The sequence below is a fragment of the Geotrypetes seraphini genome, chromosome 11 (assembly GCF_902459505.1).
Source record: "Geotrypetes seraphini chromosome 11, aGeoSer1.1, whole genome shotgun sequence".
Classification (NCBI taxonomy): domain Eukaryota; kingdom Metazoa; phylum Chordata; class Amphibia; order Gymnophiona; family Dermophiidae; genus Geotrypetes; species Geotrypetes seraphini.
The window spans coordinates 131,658,032-131,681,606 of record NC_047094.1 but is presented as its reverse complement, the minus strand read 5'-3'; the positions used below and the strand labels follow the sequence as shown (position 1 = coordinate 131,681,606).

At 46.9% G+C, this 23,575-nt stretch overlaps 1 protein-coding gene across 2 annotated transcripts in view; it reads left to right on the top strand.

The window, feature by feature from the left end:
• The window catches only part of SRC (SRC proto-oncogene, non-receptor tyrosine kinase), a 117,966-nt gene that overhangs the window by 66,709 nt on the left and 27,682 nt on the right, over positions 1-23,575 (top strand). For both annotated transcript variants that reach the window (XM_033963293.1, XM_033963294.1), the window contains 2 exons: positions 10,261-10,503; positions 12,493-12,592. In XM_033963293.1, the coding sequence (XP_033819184.1) occupies positions 10,269-10,503; positions 12,493-12,592 (335 nt within the window). In that variant the 5' untranslated portion in view covers positions 10,261-10,268. The remainder of the gene's footprint in view (positions 1-10,260; positions 10,504-12,492; positions 12,593-23,575) is intronic.

The window sequence follows — 23,575 nt, the reverse complement described above, 5'->3', positions numbered from 1 at the left end:
CCGTAAACGGCTCTGCCCCGATCTCGGTGAGTGCCTCGTCATCGGCCTCCTCATCGCCGGGGCGTGGAGCGGCATCCAAGGAACCGAAGAAAAAGAAAGCGGTCCCGATGCCACCCCTAGATGACCGTATCTCGGCCATCTTAAAAGCTCAACTCCAGGAACAGTTACCGCAACACCTTGAACACCTGTTGCCCACTATCCTGGCACCGCTCCTTCCGGTACCAGACCGGCCCGAGCCCCGTACCGAGCCCCCGGTGTCCACCCCTTCGGTACCTGTAAACACCTCCATGCCGATCCTTTCGGCCGAACAACTCCATGTCGATCCGGTGGTTCATTCCCATGCCACATTGGATCCTCCTCGACACCAGGCGGTACGGCATTCTTCCCGGGACCGGGATCGACACCGGTCGTCCTCTCCTGGTACCGTTTCGGTGCGCTCTGGAAAGTCCTTGTCCAAGACTCGCCATACCGCGCCCTCCACCCCGGTGTCTCGACATGCACCAGAGGTCAGGGACCCTGACTTATGGGAGGAAACTCCTCTCGGTACCGAGGAGGATCCCTCCTCATCTGATGAGGAACCATCGGCACCCGATGCCACCTCTAAACCAGAGCAGTCCTCATTTTCTAAATTTCTGAGAGAAATGTCTGCTGCCCTGTCCCTTCCCCTAGAATCTGACTCAAAAAAGTCTCAAGCCTTTCTAGAGGCTTTAGACTTTGAGCAACCTCCTAAGGAGTTCCTCAAGCTTCCCATGCATGACATCCTGCGGGAAACATTTTACAAAAACTTGGAAAATCCCCTCACGGTACCGGGAGCCCCCCGTAAGCTGGACAACCTTTACCGTGTCATCCCTATTCCTGGATTCGACAAATCTCAATTGCCCCATGAGTCCCTTCTGGTTGAATCCACCTTAAAAAAGACTCAGGGCTCCAGTGTCTATGCCTCTACCCCTCCTGGCAGAGAAGGTAAGACAATGGACAAGTTTGGCAAGAGGCTTTACCAGAATGCCATGCTTGCCAACAGGGCAAACAACTATTCCTTCCATTTTTCTTTCTATCTGAAAAATTTGGTCCAACAACTGTCTGCCCTCCAGAAGTACCTACCTGAGCGCAAGGTCCCGCTGTTCCAACAACACATCTCTGGCCTTCTCCAATTGCGCAAGTATATGGTCCGCTCGATATACGACTCCTTCGAGCTCACCTCTCGGGCCTCTGCCATGGCCGTAGCCATGCGTCGCTTAGCCTGGCTCAGAGTCTCCGACCTGGACATCAACCACCAGGATCGTCTGGCCAACGCCCCCTGTCTCGGGGATGAACTTTTTGGAGAGTCGCTGGATTCCACCACCCAGAAACTCTCTGCCCATGAGACCAGGTGGGACACCCTGATCAAGCCGAAAAAGAAGGCTCCGCCTGCCCGACCTTATCGACCTCAATCATCTTATCAGCGGAGGTTCTCAGCCAGGCCACTCAATCCGCCTCCCCAACAATCTCGGCGACCCCGTCAACAGCAGCACCATGCCCAGGCTCGATCTCAGGCCACTCAACCCTCTAAGCCTCCTCAGCCTGCTAAACAATCTCAGCCCTTTTGACTCTTCTCTCCAGGGCATAGCCAGTCATCCACCCTCGCTACCTCTTCCACAGCCTATCGGGGGTCGTCTCACCATTTTTCTCCAGCCGTTGGGAAGTCATCACGTCGGACCAGTGGGTCCTCAACATCATCCGCCACGGCTACTCTCTCAACTTCCAGACTCTTCCATCGGACAACCCTCCCGTAGAGTCTGCTTCACACTCATCCCGAACCCCCCTCCTCCTGAGGGAGGTTCAATCCCTCCTCCTTCTCAATGCCATCGAAGAAGTACCTCAAGATCAAAGGGGTCAGGGATTCTACTCCCGCTACTTCCTGGTACCCAAAAAGACGGGAGACCTCCGTCCCATTCTCGATCTCAGGGACCTCAACAAGTGTCTGGTCAAGGAAAAGTTCAGAATGCTCTCCCTTGCCACGCTCTACCCTCTTCTTTCTCATCACGACTGGCTATGTTCCCTGGACCTAAAAGAGGCCTACACTCACATCTCCATCAATCAGAGTTCTCGCCGCTACCTGCGGTTCCAGGTACTGCACCACCACTATCAGTACAAGGTGCTACCGTTCGGCCTCGCTTCCTCACCCAGGGTCTTCACCAAGTGCCTTATAGTGGTAGCGGCCTTCCTCAGGTCTCACAACCTCCAGGTGTTCCCCTACTTGGACGATTGGTTGGTGAAAGCACCTTCATCTCAACTCGTGCTACAAGCTACTCATCACACCATCTCTCTCCTCCACCTCCTGGGGTTCGAGATCAACTACCCCAAGTCGCATCTGCTTCCCACCCAGCGACTTCAATTCATTGGAGCAGTTCTGGACACCACGCTAATGAGGGCCTTTCTCCCCTCCGATCGCCAGCGGACCCTGCTCCATCTCTGCCGTCAGGTGCTCATGCATCCCTCCATTCCTGCCCGACAGATGATGGTCCTCCTGGGTCACATGGCCTCGACGGTGCATGTCCTTCCTCTGGCACGTCTCCACCTTCGTACGCCTCAGTGGACTCTCGCCAACCAATGGTCACAGACTACGGATCTTCTTTCTCATCCCATCTCTGTGACATCATCTCTTCAGCAATCTCTCCAATGGTGGTTGAACTCCTCAAATCTTTCCAGGGGTCTGCTTTTTTCATCTGCCCCCCCCACTCTATGATCATCACCACAGATGCGTCCCCCTATGCGTGGGGAGCCCACCTAGGAGACCTACGCACCCAGGGACTTTGGACCCCACAGGAGCGTCGTCATCACATCAATTTCCTGGAACTCAGAGCCATGTTCTACGCCCTCAAGGCTTTCCTAACATCTCCTCTGTCCTCCAAGTCCTCCTCCTGTGCACAGACAATCAAGTCGCCATGTACTACATAAACAAGCAGGGCGGCACCGGATCTCGCCCCCTTTGTTTGGAGGCTCTGCGCATCTGGACCTGGGCCACGGACCGCAATCTCTTTCTCAGGGCGGTCTATATCCAGGGCGAACAGAACTCTCTGGCCGACAATCTCAGCCGCATCCTTCAACCTCACGAGTGGACGTTGGGACCCCTCCAACTCTGCTCTCCATCTTTGCTCGATGGGGCACTCCGCAGGTGGACCTCTTTGCAGCACCTCACAATCATCAGCTGCCCCAATTCTGTTCCAGACTCTTCTTCTCCTCACCGTCTGGCTCCGGATGCATTCCTGCTCGATTGGAGGGATCGGTTCCTGTATGCCTTCCCTCCACTTCCTCTGATGTTGCGGACCTTGTCCAAACTCCGCAAGGACAACGCCACCATGATTCTTATCGCACCTCGGTGGCCTCGCCAACACTGGTTCTCACTCCTGCTCCAACTCAGCTCCAGGGAACCCATTCTCCTTCCTGTGTTTCCTACTCTACTTACGCAGCAGCATCAGTCTCTACTGCATCCCAATCTGTCTTCGCTCCACCTGACAGCTTGGTTTCTCTCGGGCTGACCTCTCCAGAGAACCTATCTCAGCCGGTCCGCCTCATTTTGGACGCCTCCAGGAAGCCGGCCACCCTCCAATGTTACCATCAGAAATGGACCAGATTCTCCTCGTGGTGTCTCCGGCATCATCAGGAACCCACCTCCTTAGCGGTGGAAACTGTATTGGAATATTTGCTCTCGCTGTCCAATGCTGGCCTCAAAACTACCTCCATCAGAGTCCACCTCAGTGCCATCACTGCGTTTCATGAGCCCATTCTCGGAAAACCCCTTACGGCTCATCCTCTGGTTTCCAGATTTATGCGAGGGCTCTTCAATATCAAACCACCCCTCAAGCCTCCTCCAGTCGTCTGGGACCTGAATGTGGTACTCTCAGCTCTCATGAAACCTCCATTCGAGCCTCTTGCCACAACTTCACTTAGACTCCTTACCTGGAAGGTGCTTTTCCTGATTGCCATCACCTCTGCCAGGAGGGTTAGCGAACTGCATGCACTGGTTGCCGACCCACCGTTCACTGTTTTTCACCATGACAAGGTTGTTCTGCGTACCCACCCTAAATTCCTTCCCAAGGTGGTCTCAGCTTTTCACCTCAACCAGTCCATTGTGCTGCCCGTCTTCTTCCCTAAGCCTCACTCGCATCCTGGGGAACAGGCGTTGCACACTCTGGATTGTAAGCGTGCCCTTGCTTACTATCTTGATCGTACAAGAGCTCACCGAACATCCCCTCAGCTATTTTTGTCTTTCGATCCCAACCGTTTGGGTCGTCCTGTCTCCAAACGGACACTTTCCAATTGGCTTGCTGCCTGTATTTCATTCTGCTATGCTCGGGCCGGTCTCTCACTGGAAGGAACTGTCACGGCCCACAGAGTCCGAGCTATGGCTGCTTCTGTAGCTTTCCTCCGTTCCACGCCCATCGAGGAAATCTGCAAGGCGGCCACTTGGTCCTCAGTTCACACATTCACTACTCACTACTGTCTGGATGCGTTCTCCAGACGGGATGGACACTTCGGCCAATCTGTGTTACAAAATTTATTTTCCTAATGGCCAACCATCCCACCTCCCTCTTTGTTAGCTTGGAGGTCACCCATGTGTTAAGAATATGCTGCCTGCTTGTCCTGGGATAAAGCACAGTTACTTACCGTAACAGGTGTTATCCAGGGACAGCAGGCAGATATTCTTACGTCCCACCCACCTCCCCGGGTTGGCTTCTTAGCTGGCTTATCCTAACTGGGGACCACGCACTCCTCCGTCGGGCGGGAAGGCACTCGCGCACGCGCGGTGCGGCCAACTAGAAACTTCTAGTTAAAAAGGTCCGTACCGAGGGCTCCGTCGGTGACGTCACCCATGTGTTAAGAATATCTGCCTGCTGTCCCTGGATAACACCTGTTACGGTAAGTAACTGTGCTGTATGGTGTTATTAGTTTTAAAATGGTATCTGATTAGGAGATAAATCTGTCTTAATTTTATCTAATACCATCATAATTTGAAGTCTGATCTAGGATTCTACCAAGATGACCTCACCTTGGGGTTTTTGCAAGCTGGGTCTTGGGGGATTAGGGGGAAGTCCAGTGCTTCAGCTGCCTGTCAAAACTTTCCTGTGCCAGTCTGGCAGTCGTTGCTCATCCTGTCTTAGTAAACATAGTTCCCTGAAGGGTGCATGGTGACTAGGAGTCTTGTGAGTGGACCGTATGATCTCATGGCCTCGTGTGGGCATGAGCTCAGGGACTAGTATAGTGGATCTCTCATAAACGTGGGGCCGAGGGTGACTCCAGAGGCAGAGCCTCTTAGTGTGTCTGTGGCTAAAACACACAGAACTCATCAAAACCCTTCTCCCAAGCTTCTTTCTTCTGATAATTGAATATTCACCGGCAGGCATAACTTGAAAAAGGAGAGAAAAATAAACCTCAAATTAGGTAATCCTTCCCAATATATACAATAACAAGGATATGAAAACGATGAGACAAACGGGGCCATAAAAACACAGTAATTGCGGAAAGTATTAAAAGATGGTCAGCATATTTGCAATTCTTGGTCTCCTGCGGGATGTGCTGCCTCCTAGGTTCTCTGGCCTCTGTTCTGCTTCCCTGCTGAACGGACACACTGTACCTCTCTGCTCGTTTTGTAGCTGCCTTCTTTATCACTGTGCTTACCAGCCACTCTCTCCGTTATCTAATTTCCCTTTCAATCCTCTTGAGATGACGCAGAAAGCCATGCGTTTAGAGCTTTGCACCGATGGCCAAGTACATAACTTCCAATGCCAAATTTTACTGCTTAGAAGCAGTAATAAGTGAGTATATCGATGACTTGACTGCCACGTTAAAAAGTGTGTGCTGCCAGAAAAAAAAAAATAATAATAAAATCCTGTGCACCACAGCAGGCCTGGATAATTTCCTAAAAGAGAAGTCCATAAGGCTTGGGGAAATCCCCTGCTTCTTCCTAGGTTAAGCAGCATGAAATCTGTTTTATTACTTGGGATCAAGCTAGGTACTAGGGTCTGGATTGGCCATTGTTGGAAACAGGATACGGGCTTGATGGACGTTCAGTCTGTCCCAGTATGACAAACTTATGTTCTTATGTGAGCCAAGTATAGGACAATCGAGCCATCGTGACATCACTGATGAGGTTGGCTCTTAGGCATTGGTAGAATGAAGCATTATGATGTCACAATCTCAGCTCTGGAATGTTGTTGCTCTTTGGGTTTCTGCCAGGTACTTGGGACCTGGGTTGGCCACTGTTGGAAACAGGATACTGGCCCAGTATAGCTATTCTTATGATCTGTAACTCATTGCTAAAATGTTATCTTGCTGTCAGTGCATGAGGGGGTGATTGGCTAATGCGCTGACTGGAGGGTGACATTTAAAATTAAAAAAAAAGCCGCTGGGACTACACACTTCCCCACTCCCAACACCCCCAAAATTGCCAAAAGCCCTGGCAATCTAGTTGCCCCAATACTGTCCCTCAACCTCTGACACCCACCCACCTCCAAAATTGAAACACCCTGGCAGTTTGACTTGCTTTCTCGCTCCCAGACCCTCCTCACCCACCTCCAAAAAGTGAAAAGGCAGGAATGATACATCTCAAGGGGTCAGGTGCTACCATTTTGAATGATGGCAGCATTGGTGGCAGGAGGGAGTGGGCATTACTCCTGACCTCTGACTTTTTGAGATGGATGAGGAGGGTCTGGGGGGCGGGCATATGAGACTAAGAGGGATTTTATTTAGCGATGGGAAGGAGCTGCAGACTTCAAGAAGGTCCGAGGGTTCATTGTTTTGTTTTTAGCTGCCTCTCATTTTTATCTGAAAGCGAGCTCCGATTTCCTCTGTGTGACTACAATTCCAGCAGCCCAAAATGTCCCTGAGAACTTCTTAACTAATGTAGATCTCTGGATTTTCCTAGGTGGGCTGGCAGTGCTCTGACAAGGTCACGAGGGCATGTGTCAGTGGTGCCCCTTCATAATATCAGGCAGCTTGATTTAGTCTGTGTGGAACAGAATTTAAATCCTCTCCTGAAGACAGTTTAGCTAATGCTCAGAATGGGCCTTGCAGTAGTGACCACCCCATGCAGCCTGGCATCCCTTGCAGGACTGCAAGCTAATTTTCAAAACATATATAGTAACATATAGTAGATGACGGCAGATAAAGACCCGAATGGTCCATCCAGTCTGCCCAACCTGATTCTTTTTAAATTTTTTCTTCTTAGCTATTTCTGGGCAAGAATCCAAAGCTTTACCCTGTACTGTGCTTGGGTTCCAACTGCCGAAATCTCTGTTAAGACTTACTCCAGCCCATCTACACCCTCCCAGCCATTGAAGCCCTCCCCAGCCCATCCTCCACCAAACGGCCATACACAGACCGTGCAAGTCTGCCCAGTAACTGGCCTAGTTCAATATTTAATCTTATTTTCTGATTCTAAATCTTCTGTGTTCATCCCACGCTTCTTTGAACTCAGTCACAGTTTTACTCTCCACCACCTCTCTCGGGAGCGCATTCCAGGCATCCACCACCCTCTCCGTAAAGTAGAATTTCCTAACATTGCCCCTGAATCTACCACCCCTCAACCTCAAATTATGTCCTCTGGTTTTACCATTTTCCTTTCTCTGGAAAAGATTTTGTTCTACGTTAATACCCTTCAAGTATTTGAACGTCTGAATTATATCTCCCCTGTCCCTCCTTTCCTCTAGGGCAGCGGTCTCAAACACGCAGCCCGCGGGCCGCATGCGGCTCTCCAGGTGCTATTTTGCGGCCCGCGGTCTGGACGCGATCAAAACAGCATTTCTCTTCCCCCTTCCCTTCCTTTTGGAGCAGCAGCATGTCTGGCCGGCTCAGTCGATCGTTCCGTTCAAAGTCGCGGGTTGGCGGCTCCTCGCGCTATCCACTCCTGCATCGGAAGCCTCTCTGACGTCACAACATCAGAGAGGCTTCAGACGCAGGCGCGGATCTCGCGAGGAACTGCCACCCGCGGCTTTGAACGGAACGATCAACTGAGCCGGCCAGACACGCTGCTACTCCACAAGGAAGAGAATATAAGGGGAGGGGAAAGAGAAATGCTTCTGCTGCACAGGAAATGGAGACCCTAGGGAAATGCTGCTGCTGCTGTACAGGGAAAGGGGAAGAGAAATGCTTCTGCTGCACAGGAAAGGGGGATCCTAGGGAAATGCTGCTGCTGCTGTACAGGGAAAGGGAGAGGGAGAGGGAGGGAAAGGGGAAGAGAAATGCTTCTGCTGCACAGGAAAGGGGGAAGGGAAATGCTGCTTCTGTTGCTGCTGCACCCAATTGGGGAAAGAGAGGGAAGGAAGACAAGAGAGAGGAGAGGAACAAGAGAAGCTAAGTTCATGGGAGGGAGGGAAGGAAAGGAGATATCAGACCATGGAGGGGGAGGGAGAGATGCCAGGGCATGGGGAAGGGAAGGAGACAGACCAGGGAAAGGAAAGAAGGAAGGAGGGAGGGAGAGAAAGGAAGGAAAGAGATGCCAGACCATGGAAATAGGATGGAAGAAGAGAGAGATAGGAATTAGGAAGGGAAGGTAAGATGTGGAAACGTAGATTTTGAAAAGAAAGCAGAAAGATGGATGCAAGGCAGAAAGTGAAGACAGAGAGAAAAACAGTCAAAGGACAATAAGGCCCTGGAAACATAGTTGAAAGCACAGAAAACTAATGTCACCAGCCAACAAAGGTAGGGACAATGATTTTATTTTCAATATAGTGATTGAAATGTGTCAGTTTTGAGAAAGAAAAGATATTAAACTTTAAATGTGAGGGCTGCAGAAAAAATAGTTAATGTCTTATTAAAGAAATGACAATTTTGCATGAGGTAAAATTCTTTATAGTTTATATATCTTTCCTTTTAACTGTTAAAGGAAAGTTTTATAAACTATAAAGAGTTTTACCTCATGCAAAATTGTCATTTCTTTAATAAGGCATTAACTATTTTTTCTGTGGCCCTCCAAGTACCTACAAATCCAAAATGTGGCCCCACAAAGGGTTTGAGTTTGAGACCACTGCTCTAGGGTATACATATTCAGGGCTTCCAGTCTCTCCTCATACGTCTTCTGGCGCAAGCCTCCTATCATTTTCGTTGCCCTCCTCTGGACCGCCTCAAGTCTTCTTACGTCTTTCGCCAGATACGGTCTCCAAAACTGAACACAATACTCCAAGAGGAGCCTTACCAATGACCTGTACAGGGGCATCAACACCTTCTTCCTTCTACTGACTACGCCTCTCTTTATACAGCCCAGCATCCTTCTGGCAGCAGCCACTGCCTTGTCACACTGTTTTTTCGCCTTTAGATCTTCAGACACTATCACCCCAAAGTCCCTCTCCCCGTCCATGCATATTAGCTTCTCTCCTCCCAGCATATATGGTTCCTTCCTATTATTAATCCCCAAATGTATTACTCTACATTTCTTTGCATTGAATTTACTCTGCATTTCTTTGCATAGAGACAGTCTTATTATAAAAGCCATAATAAAAGTTTGCATTTTATTTTCTATTTCAATGTGATGTTTTGATCTTTTATTTTCTTATTGATGTGAAGTTTTGTTATTGTTACTATCAGGGCTGAGGAGTCGGTAGATAAATCCTTTGACTCCGACTCCTCAGTTTCTGGTAGCCACGACTGCAGCTCCAGGTACCCAAAATGATCTCCGACTCCTCGACTCCAACTCCGATTCCACAGCCCAGGAAAGGGTTGTAGAGTTGTTAGATAAATCCTTCGACTCAGACTCTGACTCCTCAGTTTCTGGTATCCACGACTTCGACGCCGACTCCAGTACCCAAAATAGTCTCTTCAACTTCAACTCCACAGCCCTGGCCACTATACTATGCATCATCAATGATTTCATTATGGCTTTTATAATAAGACTGTCTATGTTTTTAATGTATCTCTAATTTTAATTTATTTTCAACTTTGATGTTATATTTTATTATCAATGTGATATTATCATTCTTTTTAACATTATGTTATTTTTTGTATGTTTTTTTGGATTCCTATTCCTTAAAGGACCCCTGAAGAAGGCTTATATTGCCGAAACAGTGCCTGTTTGTTTATGCACAAATTTGAAATCAAGTACATTGTGTTTTTATTCCCGTCTCCAAGGACTGGCCCCCACTTTGTGTGTTTTGTGGACATCTCTGTTTGTTTGGTGAAAGCCTGGTCTTTTGCCTCTGACTTTGGGATCGCTGTTTCTACAGCGCGCCCTCTCGGCGGCTTTCTGTGGATTGTGTCTAATATGGTTGTGCTCTCGTGTTTTTGTAGCCTAAACCATGGGGACCAACAAAAGTAAGCCCAAAGACCCAGGCCAGCAAATCCAGAGCATGGACACGGCAGAGAACTCGCACCATCCTTTCATGCCGTGTCAGACGCCCAAAAAATCCATTTGCGTCGACAACCACTATCCCACCAACCCTGCCTTTGGAGTCACAGCTGACCTTACCCCATTTGGAGGGGTCAACTCATCCGAAGTGATTACGTCTCCCCAGCGTTCGGGGCCGCTGTCTGGTAAGAATGCAATCTACATTTTTAAAAGTTTTAAAATTAGTTCTGTGCATGGCATTTTTTCGTGTGTGTGTGAATTGTTGCCTTGCTGGTTTGTTTTTTATCGGTTGTTCTTATACATATGACAAGAGCTAACAGAACAAAAGAGGGCCTGTGGCCATTTATCAAACGGCTTCACCAACAGTCTTTAGCCCTGTAGAGGGAGATAACTAGGATTCAGAGTACAGTACAAAGCAGTGACGATTTGTCATCAGTTCCTGTACGGTACGATCCATGAACTCTTCAAGGGTAAGATGGCCAATTACCAACTGAAAAGATCATTGCGCTCTGAAAATTTAGCCCTGTGAAAGGCGATCCAAAATATGTAGAAACCAGCACAGTGATTTTTTTTGCTGTGCAGGGGTGAAATTGTGGAACACGCTTGTAGGGCAGATACAGAAACGTGGTAATAGAAGGACAATTCGGAAATGACTTAAAACGCAATTGTTTGTAAATGCCTTTTTTTAGGCCCTGATTCTGCCTGATTGCTGATTTTCTGTGGACCTGATCATTTATGTTTATCTGCCTTTTTTATTTTGTTTTAAAACTTAGTATGTAACATTTTGTAAACCGTTTAGGCTTTAGACGGTATAGAAAATTTTAAAATAAATAAATAGATGACAGCCATCTTCATGTTCCATATAATCAACCGTACTCTATAGCAGTGGTATTCAACCCAGTCCTCAGGGATCACCTGGCCAGTCGGGTTTTCAGGATATCCACAATGAATGTGGATGACAGAGATTTTGAAAACCCGACTGGCCAAGTGGTCCCTGAGGACTGGGTTGAATACCAGTGCTCTATACTGTAAGAAGAACAGATGCGAAACTCTAATTCGGGTGACCGTATTTTATCGTAAGAACCAACATGACCATACTTTTCTGCATGGGATTCTTTCGAGCTTGGCAACCCTGTTTACGTTCTTCCACCACGAATTATAAGAGGGATTTTGACTGTTTTTCCAGTTAACCAGTATGGTTTTAAGTGTTAGGACTAAGAGACATCTGAGTAATTTACCAATCTCCTTACTGACTTTCGAGCGTAATCCATGTTGGCCATAGATGACAAACAGCCAATTTAATGGCTTCGTCACTACCAGTCATTGACCTGATAGTAGTCCGTGCTTTGGTCCAATAATCCCTGATCGGGGGACATTGAAATATCATGCGATCAAGAGTGCCCACATCCGATTTTCAGGATCAGCAAAAATTAGAAGACGAATTTGGTAATTTGACCAATTTATACACTCTGTTCAACAAAAAATAGGCAGATTTTTGTTTAAAGCGTTACAGTATTGCTTTGATTTTGTTTTGCTTATTGCTTGAGAGTTAACGGAGAGACTTCTTACCGAATCAAGGAGGTCCTCTTAAATGTTGCAGCTTGGGGGCAATACCCATATATCCAGCCTGAATATGAGCTTATTATCCTATATTCTAATCGCATAGGTATGTCTGTGTATGGGTGTGTGCAGTAAGATAGGTGAGGGGGGGGAGAGGTTCGGAGTGTGGTCTTCCTAAGGGCTTGTCACCCCTCCCCCTGCTCCTCTCCTTGCCGTGTGCCCCTTGCCTCCTCTCGTACCTTTTTTTTACTTCCTCAGCGTGCGGTTGCTGCCCGCATCAGCATCGGCGCTCTCTCGGACGTCCGTTCCGGGACCCCGTGCCTAGGCGAGCCAACACCGAAGTGGGCATGCTGCTCACTTCAGATAAGTTAAAAAGGTACAAGGGAAGGGGAGGGTGGGGGAGGGGAGCTCCCGCCCCAGGCGCCGTTCATCCTTACTACAGCACTGGGTGTGCGTGTGTATTAAACATTTCTTGAGAGGCCACTTTGTAGGCACAGGAGAAAAGGCCGCTTCATCCGCCAGGTTCGGCGTCACAATTTTAGCGCTGTTTAAAAAACACCTTACCGTTTTTCCCGTAACTCAGATGCCTGATGTTGTGTCTGTCTGGCTTGCAGGTGGAGTTACGACTTTTGTCGCCCTGTACGACTACGAATCTAGGACAAAAACAGACCTGTCGTTTAAGAAAGGGGAGCGCTTGCAGATCGTCAACAACACGTAGGTATCTGTGTTTGACGAATGTCACCGGAGGGCCTGATGCTGGTGAGGGGAGAAGCCAGTGGGTTCTGGAAATTCAGTCGTTACCTCGCCTCCTGTACCTTTGATCCATAAAATCCATCTGAAACCAAAAGCAAAAATGTATATGGATGGTATGTAGCCTGAGGTTAGTGACCTAGGAAGGGAGGATGGACCGAGGTCAATACAGCTCTCTCCTTTGCACAGCATATACCAGGATTTTCATAGGTGAAAAGTGTTTAAATAGCCTGTCCAAAACCTGCCTATCCTGCTTGCAGCTCAAAGTATGAATTTTAATTCACAACACATATCCTTTAGCTGCACTGTGGTGGGTGCGTTCCGGGTCTCTCATCACATGTGGTGGTTTTGATAAAAAGCGGTGTTGGTTTAAGGGTTTCACTGATAGATCATACAAAATCACACACCGGATGATGGCGTTTCACGGTCTGACTGCTGCGGAGCCTTTTCTGTGAAAGGTGAGCGCTCTGCTTTCAAATGAGAGAAGGATCATATCATTATAGTTTCCCCCCCCCCCCCCACATAGTTGGGTTCTTTAGAGCAGCTAAGAGACTCCGAGGAAAGCTTGTGTCAAAAAGATTGAGGAACAGAAGATCGGATGTATCAGTTTGTAGTTTAATAAGCGTCCAAATAATCTTAAAAACAACCCACAAAGGGTGCATACAGTCACACGTGACCCACAGGATAGAAATCAAATAACTTGTAAAATAAAAATGACCCAACACGGGCCGTGTTTCAGCAAAATAAAAATGCCTTCCTCAGGGCCCGTGGCTGTCATGCATATAAAAACATAAAAATCACAGAAAAGTAAGTAGTTAAGCTTTTATTGCACAGAGATGGCCATTCTATAAAAGAATAAAAAAAACACACTATCACAGTGTGATACTCGAACCCTCCATCACCAGATGGTTAACCTCAACATCTGACTTCAAAGCATTCCGTAAAGAAATCAAAACGCTGCTATTCAAAAAGTATATACAATCTACCTAATCTCCCTCTCCTCTTCCCCTAGAAATCAAAACACTACTGTTCAATACCATTACAATCTTCCTATTCTCCCTCTCCTCTCCACTTACACCAACCAGGTTTGGCACACTCCCTGGCACCATACCCTCAATCGACCAATAAAAAAACAAAACAAAAACAAAGCCACCTGGAACCTATATCATCCTACCGAAACCGATTACCTACCAACGTATGGAAACAGACAATTTGCTATGTAATGTAAAGTAACCTGATTTATCTTCCAATGTTATTATGTCTATACACTCATTTTTCAAACACACTGATTTAGCTGCTAAACTAGAATCTTTAAAGGGATCTCGACCCCCCGAGAAGGCTCATAGGTCATCGTGCAGGTACAAGGAAGGGTTACCAGGCGTCCGGATGGCTTTTCCAAAACCCGGCACTTTGTCTGGGTTTTTGAAGGCTTTGAGCTCGGCGCCGTGTCTGGAAGAGCGTCTGCACGTGGCGCCAACGCAATCTGGGGATGTCGCATGCATGCACGCATGCGTGTGACATCGTCGAGTCACATCTGCGCATGCTCGGAGGCCCTCCAAATGCGGCTCCGAGTTCAAGAAGAGGAGGATTGGGGGCGGGGCTTGGCAAGAACGGGGTGTGACTTGGACAGGGCTGGGTGGAACTGGGAGGGGCTGAAGGACGGGGCCACGTGTTTGGATTTTACTCATGTAACTCTAAGTATAGGATGTAATGTTTGACTTGCTTTTGATCCTTTTCTGCTCATCTGTGTGCTGCGGCCTCTGTTCTCAGCCATCTAGAAGCAGCAGAAGTATGGAGAGAGATTACCAAGCAGAGGAGTAGATCAGTGGACTCAGAACTAGCAAAGCCAAGGTCCAACCCTGCCTAGTGGCAAAGTAAGGGAGGGGGCGGTCTGCCCTGGGTGCCGTCTTGGTGGAGGCGCTGGCACCTAGCTTCTCTGCCCCCCACTCCTTCCCTGCTCCTTCCACTACCGCGCATGCCCCTTCCACTACTGCACACGCCCCTTCCACTACATCGCATGCCCCTTCCCTCGTACCTCTTTAACCTGCTCATGCCAGCATCGGCTCTTCCTCTGTCATCACTTCCTGGACCTGCGCCTAGGAAATGACATCAGAGGAACAGCTGACGCTGGTGCGCACAGCATGTTGGGGTAATAGGAGGTACATGCGACCAGAGAGGGTGGGGAAGGAACAGATGGGAGGGGGGGGGGTGTGGAGTGGAGAAGAGGGTGGGGGAGGGGCACCACCGCTACAGCCGCCTCTCGCCCTCCCTACGCCACTGACCCTACCGCTGATCTTGGGCACATCACATGGAGGACAATTCTGTAATAAGGTCCTTGTGACACGTGTAAGTTTCAAGTTTATTAAAATATTTGATTTGATCGCAAAATCCAAATCCGATGCGATTTACATTTAGTTAAGAGTTAAGTTTAAAAAACAAACATAACAGGACAATTGGAACTATTTTAACAAAAACAAAACATGTAAAAAGGGAGTAAAAAAAAAAATAAAAAAATGAAGGATTAAATACAATTCATAAAGAAATATAAAGGGGAAGGTTACCCACTTAATTTTCGCTTACCAGAGCTATTAGTCGACTGTAAAGTATCCTAATAGAATAGAATTTAAATGATTCCGTTAAAAGCGTCCTTAACCCTTTCAGGACCAAGGGACATATTTGTCCCATAACTTTAAAATCCTATAAATTTTGATTGGGATAGTCTACAGTTCTAAATTTGATATGTACGGATTCCATATGATACTGCCTTTATGTAAACAAACTGGTTCCGACATTCATTCATTAGCGTCGTTGCCAGATTGACGAGAAGATTCACTTGCCACACTGTCCATAAGCCAGAAGTGTGATTTTTTAAATAAAAATAATGATATTTCACAAAAAAAATCAATTTTTTGGCATCTGCAAGCCCTTTTTACCATAAAAATGTCGTCAAAACCACAAAAATTGGCCTACGATCCTTATGGTCCTGAAAGGGTTAAAAAGCCAGCATTTTTGAAGACTTTTAAACTTACTAAGTAATTTTTCTTCTCTTATATTGATCGGGAGCAAGTTCCAAATCTGAGGGGCTGTAACAGAAAAAATCGTATCCCTCCTTGAATAAACGAATTTTAGCGAAGGGACTACTAGTAAAGATTTTTCTTCAGATCTTAAAGATTTCGTGGGAGTAGAAGGGATTAGAAATCTTTCTAAGAATGCAGGAGCTTTGTTTATTAGTATTTTATGTGCGAGAAATGCTATTTTATATGTAATTCTGTGGTAGCCAGTGTTTTTCTTTTAAAAGGGGAGTTACGTGATCAAATTTTTTTTCTTTTTAGTAATTATTTTAGTGTAAATGCAAAATAGGCGCCACGTAACGCGTGCCCAAAGCACCAGTCTGAAAGCTGACGTGTAAGTGGGTGGGGCATGAGAACGTTGCCCGTCGTTGTATGCGTATAACCCAATAGGATCAGATGGTGCATTGATTGACGGATTTGGGCTGACCCTCCTATGCCTGCTGCTGACTTGGCAAAAGCCTTCTTTTTGGTGCACCGGCGCAGGTTTGCGCTTGCGTTCTGTAACCGCATCAGGGTGACCTGATGGGGGTTCTGAAATCGGTGTCCTTTGTGCTGTAGCCAGGCAGCAAAAAGGAATAGCTTAGCTTGAGTTACTGCCCCAAAAAATGTGAGCTAAATCGAAAGAAGTGGATCCCGCGTCACTTTTCACTTGAAGGGGGGACAAAGAAGTCCTTATTCCGTGTAGTCTTCTTTTTAGAATGAGAAGAATTTTCTCCATGTTCTCCTCCTTTCTAATATTACCGAATTTTCAGTTTCAGCCCTCAGATGTTTCCAGAATGTCCCCCGTCTGTGGGGGGAGTTTAGGGGGGTCTGGGTTTTACTTGCTGTTGAAGCACTGCTCATCTCTGCAGATAAGGACGTGCGGAGGAGGAACGCTTACTTAACGTTTGCAAAACTGGTCTCCTTAAATGCTTTTAATAACTTTTTCTTTTCTAACCAGTGATAAGTGCTTAAAATAGAAATGTTGTCTGAGGCAGGGATATGTGTCTGATATCTGGCAGGGTATTCACGTTATAAAACAGCACCTTTTCAAGGGAGCTGAGATGTCAGATTGACATAGTTATAGACTGGATGGGCCATTCAGGTCTCTGTCTGCCGTCATCTACCATGTTACTATTAACACTCCTTCTCTCTCAAGTAGAAGAGTCACAAGGGAGTCCAGGCATTTGGAAAGCTTTCTGGCTTCTTGGGCAGACTGGATGGACCATTTGGGTCTCTATCTGCTGTCATCTACTATGTATGTTACTATGTTATAGATAGCAAAAAGAGAAATTTCGGTGTATTTCCATATTGAAGACAGTATGTTACTCAATGTCCTGCCTGTTTAACGAAAGCCCTGTGTATCTCTTTCTCACTCTTTCCTCCTTTGTGGCATGCTCTCATTTAGGAGAAAGGTGGATGTCAGGTTTGTATGCTAAGATTTATTTCTTTATTTAAGATATGTGATGCTCCAGTGGTGGCATTTCTGTGACACCCCCCCCCCACTCCAGCAGGTTAGACCCTATATTCAGTCTGTGGTAGTCAACGGTTTTATAAATGCTGACTGGTGCACAAAATTTATTCCCTGATAATCGCCACTGGGGTCTACCCAAATACCGGCTACTGGGCTAGATGGTGTCAGGACAAAGGCGCGCCCAGACAATTGAGCTCCGACGGGGGTGCATGGGGGGGAACCCCCCCACTTTACTTAATAGACATCGCGCCGCGTTGTGGGGGCGTTGTAACCCCCCACATTTTACTGAAAACTTCACTTTTTCCCTGTTTTTAGGGAAAAAGTTAAGTTTACAGTAAAATGTGGAGGGTTACAACCCCCCCAAACCCCCATAACGCCGGCGCAATGTCTATTAAGTAAAGTGGGGGGGTTCCCGAACAAAACCCCCTGTCGGAGCCCCTAAAAACAGTAATTTTGAGCGGCGCGCACCTCCGCGCTGCGCTCAATTGTCTGGGCGCGCCTTTGTCTTTCGCGCCATTGTCTATGAACCGGGCTAGATGAACCATTGGTCTGACCCATTAAGGCTGTTCTTATGTTCTTAAATGCCTAGATGAAATACTTTTAAAACCAATAGGAGGAAACAATTTTCACTCGGAGAATAGTTAAGTTCTGAAACACATTACCAGAAGTTGTGGTAAGAACGGTTAACATAGCTGGCTTTAAGAAAGGTTTGGACAATTTCCTGGAGGAAAAGTCCATAGTCTGTAATTGAGAAAGACATGGGGAGGCCACTACTTGCTACCTGGATCGGTAGCATGGAATGTTGCTACTCTTTGGGATTCTGGAATGTTGCTATTCTTTGGGATTCTGGAATGTTGCTACTCTTTGGGATTCTGGAATGTTGCTACTCTTTGGGATTCTGGAATGTTGCTACTCTTTGGGTTTTGGCCAGGTACTAGTGACCTGGATTGGCCACTGTGAGAACGGGCTACTGAACACGGACTGTGTTTCGGTTGACAAGCCTTTTTCAAGGGTGCAGTCAAAAACAAGATAGGTGGTATATGAAATTGATTTGCAGTCTCAAAGAGTCCAGAGTGAAGATCGAGACGAGTACAACAATTGCGTATCAGAGCTCAGCACTCGTTTCGATCTTCACTCCAGACTCTTTGAGACCGCAAATCAATTTCGTATACCTCCTATCTTGTTTTTGACTGGACCCTTGAAAAAGGCTTGTCAACTGAAACACGGCCCATGTCGGGTCACAGTAGTTTTTTTACACGTTTGATGTGGTCTAATATCACGTCCTTGGAAAAGAAAAACGAAAAGAACCCCCCCCCACCCCGCCTCCCCAAAAATTATTTTGAAAGTGCATAGTTTATAGACTAGCTGTTATAGTGGGGCCCCATTCCCCGAATTCCCCTTCCATGCGTATATTACTGTGTGTATAAAACTTTACATGTTCCTGAGATTTCCAACACCACATTGAACGTCTAAGTGGCGTCTGAAAATTGTCCTCCTTGTGCATACAAAAACATAAACCTCTTCCGTTGCCTTCACTTCCTCTCAAACCCTTGTCCAACAAATGCTCAGTCTTTGCTCAACAAATAACAAGATGGAAACAGACCCAAGAATGTGTCTAAATAATCTCTCCCTTAACTAATTCTGTTGGATACACACATTCCAGGCACCTTGAAATTCTGTGCGTGCTTTGTCGATGACTCAGAGTTCTGTTAGGTTGGTTTCAAATGTCTGGAGGTATCAGATACCAGTGTCTGTCTCTCTCATTCCGCCTCCTTCCTCTGCTTTCTTTCACTTCGGTGTCTCAGAATTATTTGTATGTTTAATGCTAACAATGGCCAAAAAGAAACACCAGAAATGGAGGGTGGGTTGAGGGAAAAAGAAAACAAATTTGAAAAGAATGCAGGGTCCTAGCGGCCACCGAGATCATCTCCTTTTCAAAATGTCACCTCCCCCCCCCCCCCCCCCGGTTTATTTGTCTGATTTAAAGTGAAACCAACAAAATATGGAAACGAGTACAGTATTTTTATACCGAGTGACACTAAAACCTGTCAGCGTGATTCAGAGTTGGAGAATGAGCTGGATTTACATGACATGACATTATATTAGTGATTTCTATTCTGCCAATACCTTGCGGTTCAAGGCGGATTACAAAATAAGTTATCTGGCCATTTCCAGAGGAATTGAAGAGTAGAGCGAGTTGCTTCAGAGAATTGGGAAGAGTCTAGCGGTGTTAGTTTGTTTTCAAGGAGTTCTTGAATAGGATGTTTTTTGTTTCTTTTCCGAACGATTTGTAGTCTTGAGCATTCAGTCCCTAGAGCTGCTCTGCCTTCTTTGTAGGGTCTCATGTTGAGAGTGTGGGGAGAGAGTGACGCAGTGGTTAAAGCTATAGCCTCAGCACCCTGAGGTTGTGGGCTCAAACCCACATTGCTCCTTGTGACCCTGGGCAAATTTTTATAATACCCCCCCCCCCCAATTGCCCCAGGTACATTAGATAGATTGTGAGCCCGCCAGGACAGACATGAAAAAATGCTTGAGTACCTGAATAAATTCATGTAAAATGTTCTGAGTTAACCCTGGGAGAAGGGTATATAAATAAATAAGTCAGTGCTTTGTGTTTCAGTCTCTTCACTTATATTCCGCTGCAGTCTAGAGAAACCATAAGCTCAGCCTGGGCAATGTTCTTAGAACATAAGAACATAAGCAATGCCTCCACTGGGTCAGACCCGAGGTCCATCGTGCCCAGCAGTCCGCTCACGCGGCGGCCCAACAGGTCCAGGACCTGCGCAGTAATCCTCTATCTATACCCCTCTATCTCCTTTTCCAGCAGGAAATTGTCCAATCCTTTCTTGAACCCCAGTACCGTACTCTGCCCTATTACGCTCTCTGGAAGCGCATTGGCTAAGGCTCTTAACATTTGCATCTCCTCTTCCTATAGGCTAAGGCTCTTTGCACCTGCATTGTGATGTCATAGAGCTTTATGGTTATAGAAACCTAGAAACATGATGGCAGATAAAGGCCAAATGGCCCATCCGCAGCATCCACTATCTCCTCCTCTCCCATAAGAACATAAGCAATGCCTCCGCTGGGTCAGACCTGAGGTCCATCGTGCCCAGCAGTCCGCTCACGCAGCGGCCCAACAGGTCCAGGACCTGAGCAGTAATCCTCTATCTATACCCTTCTATCTATACCCTTCTATCCCCTTTTCCAGCAGGAAATTGTCCAATCCTTTCTTGAACCCCAGTACCGTACTCTGCCCTATTACGCTCTCTGGAAGCGCATTGGCTAAGGCTCTTAACATTTGCATCTCCTCTTCCTATAGGCTAAGGCTCTTTGCACCTGCATTGTGATGTCATAGAGCTTTATGGTTATAGAAACCTAGAAACATGATGGCAGATAAAGGCCAAATGGCCCATCCAGAGCATCCACTATCTCCTCCTCTCCCATAAGAACATAAGCAATGCATCCGCTGGGTCAGACCTGAGGTCCATCGTGCCCAGCAGTCCGCTCACGCAGCGGCCCAACAGGTCCAGGACCTGAGCAGTAATCCTCTATCTATACCCTTCTATCTATACCCTTCTATCCCCTTTTCCAGCAGGAAATTGTCCAATCCTTTCTTGAACCCCAGTACCGTACTCTGCCCTATTACGCTCTCTGGAAGCGCATTGGCTAAGGCTCTTAACATTTGCATCTCCTCTTCCTATAGGCTAAGGCTCTTTGCACCTGCATTGTGATGTCATAGAGCTTTATGGTTATAGAAACCTAGAAACATGATGGCAGATAAAGGCCAAATGGCCCATCCAGAGCATCCACTATCTCCTCCTCTCCCATAAGAACATAAGCAATGCATCCGCTGGGTCAGACCTGAGGTCCATCGTGCCCAGCAGTCCGCTCACGCAGCGGCCCAACAGGTCCAGGACCTGAGCAGTAATCCTCTATCTATACCCTTCTATCTATACCCTTCTATCCCCTTTTCCAGCAGGAAATTGTCCAATCCTTTCTTGAACCCCAGTACCGTACTCTGCCCTATTACGCTCTCTGGAAGCGCATTGGCTAAGGCTCTTAACATTTGCATCTCCTCTTCCTATAGGCTAAGGCTCTTTGCACCTGCATTGTGATGTCATAGAGCTTTATGGTTATAGAAACCTAGAAACATGATGGCAGATAAAGGCCAAATGGCCCATCCGCAGCATCCACTATCTCCTCCTCTCCCATAAGAACATAAGCAATGCCTCCGCTGGGTCAGACCTGAGGTCCATCGTGCCCAGCAGTCCGCTCACGCAGCGGCCCAACAGGTCCAGGACCTGAGCAGTAATCCTCTATCTATACCCTTCTATCTATACCCTTCTATCCCCTTTTCCAGCAGGAAATTGTCCAATCCTTTCTTGAACCCCAGTACCGTACTCTGCCCTATTACGCTCTCTGGAAGCGCATTGGCTAAGGCTCTTAACATTTGCATCTCCTCTTCCTATAGGCTAAGGCTCTTTGCACCTGCATTGTGATGTCATAGAGCTTTATGGTTATAGAAACCTAGAAACATGATGGCAGATAAAGGCCAAATGGCCCATCCAGAGCATCCACTATCTCCTCCTCTCCCATAAGAACATAAGCAATGCATCCGCTGGGTCAGACCTGAGGTCCATCGTGCCCAGCAGTCCGCTCACGCAGCGGCCCAACAGGTCCAGGACCTGAGCAGTAATCCTCTATCTATACCCTTCTATCTATACCCTTCTATCCCCTTTTCCAGCAGGAAATTGTCCAATCCTTTCTTGAACCCCAGTACCGTACTCTGCCCTATTACGCTCTCTGGAAGCGCATTCCAGGTGTCTACCACACATTGGGTAAAGAAGAACTTCCTAGCATTCGTTTTGAATCTGTCCCCTTTCAACTTTTCCGAATGCCCTCTTGTTCTTTTATTCTTTGAAAGTTTGAAGAATCTGTCCCTCTCTACTCTCTCTATGCCCTTCATGATCTTGTAGGTCTCTATCATGTCTCCTCTGAGTCTCCGCTTTTCCAGGGAAAAGGGACCCAGTTTCTCCAATCTTTCTCTCTCTCTCTCTCTATTTCTCTCTCTCCCTTTCTCACTCTCTTTCTGTCCCTCCCTACTCTCTCTATGCCCTTCATGATCTTGTAAGTCTCTATCATATCCCCTCTAAGTCTCCTCTTCTCCAGGGAAAAGAGTCCCAGTTCCTCCAGTCTTTCTCTGTCTTATCTCTCTCTATTTCTGTCTCTCCCCCTTTCTCTCTCTCTGTCTCCCTTTCTCTCTCTCTGTCTCCCTTTCTCTCTCTCTCTCTCTCTATTTCTCTCAGTCTCCCTTTCTCTCTCTCTCTATTTCTCTGTCTCCCTTTCTCTCTCTCTCTATTTCTCTCTCTCTCTCTCTGTCTCCCTTTCTCTCTCTCTTTCTGTCCCTCTCTACTCTCTCTATGCCCTTCATGATCTTGTAAGTCTCTATCATATCCCCTCTAAGTCTCCTCTTCTCCAGGGAAAAGAGACCCAGTTTCTCCAATCTTTCTCTATCTCTCCCTTTCTCTCTATCTCTCTCTCTCTCTATTTCTCTCTCTCTCTCCATTTCTCTCTCTCTCTCCATTTCTCTCTCTCTCTTTCTTTCTAGCTCTCTCTCTATATTTCTCTCTGTCTCCCTTTCTCTCTCTCTCTTTCTGTCCCTCTCTACTCTCTCTATGCCCTTCATGATCTTGTAAGTCTCTATCATATCCCCTCTAAGTCTCCTCTTCTCCAGGGAAAAGAGACCCAACAATGTCTCCTAATGAACAAGAGGCTGGCGAGCCACTCTAGTACACCTATCTGCTCTATGAAACGTTCCCTTTGGTAGCTTTTTTTTATAGATAGAGGTCAGAAATACTTAGGGTTCAATTGTCAACCCACAGGGGTAAATAATTATTTAGAAACTTAAGTGTGGCACTAAGTTAGGTGTGCTTTATAGAATCGCGGCTTAGTCCTGGCAAAGCATGCTAAGTTTAAGCACACCTTGTTTTGGCCAGGGTTTTCTTCGCCTAAATACACAAAGAGTCAACTAACTCGAAAACACACCCATGATCTGCCCATTAGCCACACCCACATTTATGTAGGTGCTTTGGACTAGGTGCCTACTTTTTATAGAATTGTGATTTTCAAGTTAGGTGCTTAAATTTCAATTAAAGCCAATTATCAGTGCTGATTAGGCCTATTAATTAACTTAGGCACCTATATCGGCTAGGCGTGTGCTGATGTAGGCATCTAATTATAGGCGGACTATATAGAATTTGCCAGTGAGGTTATAGGCTGAATTGACCTGGATATTCAATGCCAGCCTAATCCAGATAGAGTCTAATCCCTTCCCTGCTGAAACCAGGTGTATTTCCTGGCGCCCAATCTGGTATTCTATAATCTTGGTGTTGTATAACATTGTGCACAAATTTTTGAAACGCT